The sequence below is a fragment of the Stomoxys calcitrans genome, chromosome 2 (genome assembly GCF_963082655.1).
Source record: "Stomoxys calcitrans chromosome 2, idStoCalc2.1, whole genome shotgun sequence".
Classification (NCBI taxonomy): domain Eukaryota; kingdom Metazoa; phylum Arthropoda; class Insecta; order Diptera; family Muscidae; genus Stomoxys; species Stomoxys calcitrans.
In genome coordinates, this window is record NC_081553.1 from 92030539 (window position 1) to 92038338 (window position 7800).

Below are 7800 nucleotides of genomic sequence, written 5' to 3' on the forward strand. Positions count from 1 at the left end.
CCGTTACCCCAAAAACACCACCCAAAACCAAAAGTGGACCGTTAAGTATAATATGGGTATCAAATGAAAAGTATGCGGGAGTAGATGACGAATCTGGCATAAAAATTCATGTCGAAGTATAGGAGGTCACCCCCCAAAACGCCCTAAATGGGCACATTTGCCAATCACGGATTTATGGGACTCGGTTTGTTTGTTCCGTTTAGACTGAAAAACGTCAGAAACGGACCCCCCCACCCCAAATCTCCACCAAACAGACATATCGGACGTTCATTTCAATATGGGGCTCAAATGAAAGCTATTCGGGAGTAGATTTCGAATCTGGCATACAAAATAGGGGGTCACGCCACCCCTCAATATCGCTATTAGACTCATTATGACTATATGATACTTGGCTGAACCGAATTTCTTAAAATGTTCATAGATTTAGCAGTAGATTACAAATATGGCATAAAAAATTATGTCCAAGTAATGGGGCATAAGCCGACCATGGCTATATGGGTCTCAAATGGTAGGTATTAGGGAGTAGATTACGAATATGACATTTAAATTTGCGTTCAAGTCTAGGTGGCGCTTTTCCTCCTAAAGATACGTCAAATGGGTTATGACAATATGAGACTCAAATAGAAGCTATTTGAGAGTAGAAAACGAATTTGATATCCAATTTTGGAGCCAAGTGTTTTTAGGTAAGCCCTAAAACACCCCCTAAACTGGACTTCCGTTGGGAATAAAGAACGAATTTGATATATATTTCCAGTACAAAGTGCCGATGACTGCCCCAGCCCCAAAAACACCCTCCAAAGGGATCATATATACAGGCCATGGCAATATGGGGCTCATATTAAACGGATTTGTGAGTGAAGCACGAATTTGATATCCATTTTTGATTCGACATGTCTAAGGTGCAATCCCTCCCCTAATGAGAACATTACCCGAAGGAAGAACATTACCACCAGGAAACGAGAAAGGGCAAATTCTCACACATCAATGAGTGCATTCCAATTCATGTTTAAGTTCAATGATAAGGGACCTTTTTTATAGCCGAGTCCGAACGGCGTCCCGCAGTGCAACACCTCTTTGGGAAAATTTTTTGAATGACCATACATGGCATTGTACTTCGCAAATGTCCCCAACATTAAGAGGGGATAAACACCGCTTTGTACGATGTTCTCGTCAGGATTCAGACGCGTTCAGCGTTTGATATCCGCATTCAGGGCGAAGTGTCCCCACCCTAAAAAGATATTAGAGAGTTAAAGAAGGCGCAGCGGAGCGGGTCCGGTTCGGCTGGTTTGTTATATAAAAAATGTTCTGATTCAATTGAAAAGGTTATAAAATCAATTAAATTCTTAATTGAATACAGCAAAAGTTTCTATGACAATCGTAGTTGAAAAAAAAAGTTTAGGTTCAATTAAAATTTTGATTGAATCAATAAATTTTTTAATTAAAAATGGCAAACACAATTGAAAGATATTCAGATTCAATTGAAAATTGCCTAAGTTTCAATCACGATATTTATTGAAAAAACAAATCGTAATTAACAAAGTAATCAATTATTCAATTATTTTTTAATGAAAATTTTTTTATTTTCAATTAAATTTTTAATTGAAAAAATATTCGTGATATTTTTTCTGTAATATAGTACACAACGCATCAGCGAGTGTTACAGCCATTCCGTGTTATACCAACCAACAACCTTAATATGCCAGAATATTAGGTTCACCCAAAATCAATTGCGGTGGGTATACAGAACATTGACCTGTTCAAACTTAATGTTTTTTTAATTTTTTTTTTTTCTGCTTCTACAACTTTTTGATTTGCCACATCAATACTAAATGAATATAAGCCCCATATGAACCATGAAAAAGTAAATTTTCTAAAATGTTTGCACTTATTTCCGTTTCAATTTAAAACTCTCAATTGAATAAATATTATGGCCGTGCCTTAAAAATTTCAAAATGTTAACTCAGTTCAAGTTCATATCTTTGGAAATAAAGAATGTTTAACTTTTACTTGGTTCTGGCAGCAGCATTGCTTTTGGTGATTCAATTTATAGATCTGGCCGAATTTATTAAAATAAAATTCACCAAATTAGAATGTGAAGAGTTTGATAAACCTTTTGCAAGTTTTAGCAAATGCTACTTAAAGGCCCGCGCTCGTGATATTATCTCTATGCATATTCATGTGCAACTTCATCAAGTTCCCATTAATAATATAACGGTGAGTTGGCAATTTTTTGTTCCTATGAATATAAAGTGTCGGCCTAGACCTAAGCACCTCTTTAGTAAATTTTTTTTAAATGATAATTTTTATAAAATTACAAAATTATAAAATTTGTATACCCTCCATCATGGAATAGAGGCCACCATAGCGCAGAGGTTAGCATGTCTGCCCATGACGCTGTATGCCTGCGTTCGAATCCTAGCAAGAACAACAAACAAATCTTTCAACGGTTTTTATTCACTCCTAATGGTGACAACATTTGTGAGTTACTTCTCCTTTAAGAGGTGTCGCACTGCGTCACTTCGTTAGGATCCGGCTATAGAAAAAGGGCCCACTTATCATTGCTAAAAGTACATGAAACACGGTTTAAACCCCCACATTTTGCCAATGGCTCTCTTGCAAGTGTATAGGGCAAAAGCTGCCTTTCTTGTCTTTTTTCAAAACGTTGGATTTGAAGTTCAATTTCCAGTCCAAGTATTTTGCGCTTTCAGTAAAGGGACAATTTCCTCCTTCCAAGGTGACAGGTTTCATTGTGGGTAACTTGTATTTCCTGATGAAAATAACAGTTTACGTCTTAGACGGATTTACGCCTAGAATAGTTTCGGTAGCCCACTTCGTTGTAGCACGTAGATCTACAGATCCCAAGCCTGACGTAATTTTCTTATGTCAGTGTTGATACCTAGTATCTCCATCTCCTTCATGTTTGAAGTCGTTTTCACATTACTGAAAGCATCATCAATGTCCAGAAATGCTCCCATTGTATATTCCTTGACAGCATGATAACTCTCTATGTAGGCGTTTAGGTCGCGAAGGGCTGTTTCAGTGGACTTGTCTTTACTATATGCATACTGCTGCCGCGACAGACGATCTCCAGGGATCTTTCCCCTAAGATATGTTTCAATCAACCTCTCTAGAGTATGCAGCAGAAAGGGTGAAAATCTTTCGCCTTCGTGTGGTTAGGTTTTCCTGCTTTTGGAATGAAAAGGACCTTTTGTGTCCCTCTGTCCACAGATACGCACGACATGCTGCTACAGGCAGGGCAGAGTATATCACTCTAAGCCAAGGGGCCATACCCAAATCTGGACCGATATGGCTCATTTGCAATCCCCAACGATATTCGTCAGCTAGCCTTGCGCATTCCACCGCTATCGTGATTTCTACAGACGGAAGGACGGACGGACAGATTCGTACTCTAGTCTCAAATACCTTTCAATTGAGCCCCATATTGTCATTATTGGTCTATATTTCTATTTGGCGCACTTTGGAGGTAGGGCGCCCCCCTAGATATCCCACCCTAAATAAGGATATCAAATTTCAGTTTTTGAGTTATTATAATCAAACTAAATTTCGCTTAAATCGTCTCAGGGAGGGCCCGCCCATTAAAGTTTGAATGCTAGATCTACTTCATTCTCCTGGTTTTAGTGGTGGATTGGAGTAGACAAACCCTTTGCCCCGAAAGTGGATATCCGCTTCTTACTCTACTCCCAGAAACCACATTTGAGCTAGATCTACTTCATTTTCTTGGTTTTGGTGGTGGATTGGAGGAGCCAAACCCTTTACCCCGAAAAGGGATATCAGCTTCATACTCAACACCCAGAAACCTCATTTGAGCTACATATCGTAATATATGTGTGGTTCAGGAGGAGTTTATGAGGTGATGTGTCCCTGAAACACTTGGCCATAAAACAAATATCAGATAGTCCATAAATATGTCCAATTTGAGGGGTGGGGCTGCTACCCATGCACTTAGCCCTGAAAAAATGTTGGCATTATGCTCTACTCTCAAATTCCTCTCATTTGAGCCAAAATTGCCATTGGTTCAGGGGAAGTTTATGGTGTGAGAGGACCCTCAAAATTGGATATCAAACTCCTTTTCTAATGTCAAATACCCATTATTTGAACCGCTTATTGCCATTGCAGGCAAATATGGCTGGGTTGAAGAGAACTTAGGGGGCGGATCATGGAATATCAGCATCGTGTTAGAGCACTATTTTGTTGGAGCCCCATAATGTCAAGAACATGAAATACTTCCTATTTGGTGGGTGTTATAGCAGTGGAGCGGCCCCTACTCATATTGATAGCAGATTGGTGTTCTATGCCCATATTGGCGTAGTGGGCGAATATGTCCGGTCTGGGGGGTCTTGGCACTGAAAAAATATCAGATGCATGCTGTACTCTGAAATATGTTTCACTAAAGTCACATATTGCCGTGGTCGCTAAGTAAGTCCTGTTCGGAGCTGTTTCAGGGGTGGGGTGGTCCCCCAGGGACATAGTGTAAAAAGTGAGTATCAATTTAATGCTCTACTGCCAAATACCTTTCATTTGAGGCCCATATCGCCATGGTCGGTAAATACGCCCAGTTTGGGGAGTTTCCCCAATTTCAGCAAAATCGCACAAAAAATGGTCGGACTATATGGCAGCAATATGCAAATCTGGACCGATCTGGGCCAAATTGAAGAATGATGTCGAAAAGCCTAACACAACCTACAGTCCCACATTTCGGCGAACTCGGACAATAAATGCGCCTTTTATGGGTGCAAGACCTTAAATCGAGAGATAGGTCTGTATGGCAGCTATATCCAAATCTGGACCGATCATAAAAAATATAAGAAAAAAAATTTAAAGTTTTTAGTTCTTTATGCCGTCTTGGATTCTCTTTAATTATGCCTCAAAATGTTTTTTATTTCATTACCATTCCGCGCTACAAAGGAAATTTTGGGACAACAATTTTTTTAAGAGATACAATATAATTAATCTGGTCACCCTAACTCTCTCAATGTTGGTCCGATTGTAATAACATCGTCATTTGTCTACCGATTCTCACGAAATTTTGCACGAAGGATTCTCTTATGACTCCCGACATTACTTGTGAATTTCATAGAAATCGGTACAGATTTGGATATAGCTCCCATATATATGTTTCGCCCGATTTGGACTAATACGTCAATAATTCGGTCATTTCTTAACCGATTTTTAAGAAATTTTGCACGATCGATTCTCTAATGACTACCGACATTACTTGTGAATCTTATAGAAATCGGTACAGATTTGGATATAGCTCCCATATACATGTATCATTGGTTTTTAAGTTATAGCGGTGGAGGACCCTCGGCCTTACCCCAATTTTCAGAAACGCTAGATCCCGGTGAGGGGTGGTGCGTTTAAGCGAAATTTTGTGTGCTCTCTTATAGTAACCTAAAAAATAAAAATTTGGAATCCAAATTTCGGATGGGGTACCTAAGGGGGCAGCCCCACCCCAAAACCTACCAAATATATATATAGACCAATCATGACAATATGGGACTCAAATGAAAGGTATTTACGAGTAGAAAATGTAACTGTTATCCAATTGTCGGAATAAGTGTTTGGGGGACCACCCCAACCCCCAAAACACTCCTAAATCGTACATATCTACCGACCTTGGCAATATGAAATCAAATGGAAATGTGTTTGCGAGTAGAATACGAATTTGGTACCAAATGTGGGACCAAGTTTTTGGGGGTGCACCCCTTTCCCAAAACACCCCCTTAACAGGACTTATTTACTGATCATGACAATATGGAGCTCAAATAAAAGGTATTTAAGTGTAAAATATGAATCTGATATCCAAATGTGGGACCAAGTGTTAGGTGGCCGCGCCTTCCAAAAACAACCCCCAAAGAGGACAAATTTACCACAATAGCAATATGGGGCTCAAATGAAAGGTTTTTTGGAGTAAAGCACGAATCTGATGTCAATATTCGGGAGAAAGTGTGTATGGGGCCACATCACCCCCATAACACTACACACATAACACGTATTTGGTGTACATTCCAATATGGGGCTGTAATAAGAGGTATTTTTTTTATTCACTGAACGGCCGCCCCTCCCCCAAAACACCCCCGAAATCGGTCATGTTTGCTGACTCTGGAAAAATGGGGCTCAAATGAAAGGTATTTGGGAGTAGACCACGAATCTGACATCAACATGCGGGACCAGCTGCCTAGGGGACGTCCTACCTAATAACAAAGCTCAAATAGGACGTATTTGCTCAACATGACAAAATTTGGCCTTCAAGACAGTGGAGCTCGATATTGATAGTTTTTAGGGCCCATATCATAAAACGGACATATTTGCTGACTTTCGCAAAAGGGGGTTTAAATGAAAGGTATTTGAGATTAGAAAACGAATTTGATATCCAATTTTGAGGCCAATGGCTATATGGGGTTTAAAAACCCCTAAATTTGATAGTAGAGCATGATGCTGATATATTTTCAGGGCTAAAATACCCCTAAATCGGGCATATTTACCAACCACGTCAATGCGGTTGTCAAATGAAAGATATTGGGGGGGTCTATTCCTTCCCCAGAACACCCCACAAAAAACAATTATTTACTGACCATCGCAATATGGGGCTCAAAAAAAGGTATTTCGGAGTAGAATACCAATCTGATATCCAAATGTGGGACCAAGTATTTGGGGCACCGCCCCTTTCCCAAAACACCCCAAAGAATACAAATTTTGAGGCCAAATGTTTGAAGACGCCTCATCCCATAAACTCCCCTTAAACCAATGACAATATGGGGATTAAATAAATAGTAGTTGAGAAGAGCACGATGGTGATATTTTTTTCAGGGCCAAGAGTCTAAGGGACCACCTCACGCTTGAAAACACCCCTGAATCGGACATCATGACAATATCAAGCTGAAATAAAGACTTTTAATAATGGAGTATATCTAACACCCAAACGTTAATGACCTTAAACCCTCCGAGCGAATTCATAGACCAGTAAAGATTGAGTAAAAGAAGGCGCAGCGGAGCGGGCCCGGTTCAGCTATTACTTTATATGATCAGAAATGGTTATTTCGATGTGCTGGAAACAATTTACTGAGGGGTTGCTTAGGTTTTTGCGGACACTGTATGTATTTATATGAAAGCGATTTTATCACTTAATGTAGATCAACGCCCAATTATTTCAAAAGGGTAATGGCTACCGCCCCTTTTTGTACAACAATACAATGGACTTGTGTGAATTTTTCAAACACCCCAAACGTTTTATGTTTTGGAAGATTATTTATGACATCGTTAAGCCCTATTCCAATGCAAATCATAGCTGCCCTTATGATGTAAGTATGCCGTTTTCCTTACGAGACACCTTGGAGCTTAGTTTTATTTCTATTTTAGCATGATATCATCATCGAGAATTTTATACTGATTGCAGAGATGTTGACCTTAATTCCATTTCCCGAAAACGATTATATGATACAATTGCAATTTGCTGCCTATGATGTCTATAGGGCTAAAGTTAAAATCTATCTAAGGATTTTTTAGATCGAAAGAACCCACAAAATGGGTTTAAATCAATATCCACTTAAATTTTCAGTGTAAAAGTAGCCCATTGGAGGATTATTTACGTATATGTGTAACTGAGACATAGCCAAGGCGGAGATGGTTCGCCCCCCCTGGATTAATTTTTTCATAATCAAAATGTCAATAAATGTCCTGTAAAAGGAAAATTTCAATAAAAAGTGTGGCTCAGGTTCGGGACAAAATTTCAAAATTTCAATGAAATTTTCGCTTAAATTACATAGAATTTAAATTTTA

At 39.2% G+C, this 7800-nt stretch overlaps 1 protein-coding gene across 1 annotated transcript; it reads left to right on the plus strand.

The window, feature by feature from the left end:
* Positions 1-1992: 1992 nt before the first annotated feature.
* Positions 1993-7527, plus strand: LOC131994705 (uncharacterized). Its single transcript, XM_059361532.1, has 3 exons — positions 1993-2214; positions 7155-7322; positions 7381-7527. Exons 1-3 carry the CDS (start codon positions 1993-1995, stop codon positions 7525-7527), a joined length of 537 nt encoding a protein of 178 aa, XP_059217515.1.
* Positions 7528-7800: the final 273 nt, after the last annotated feature.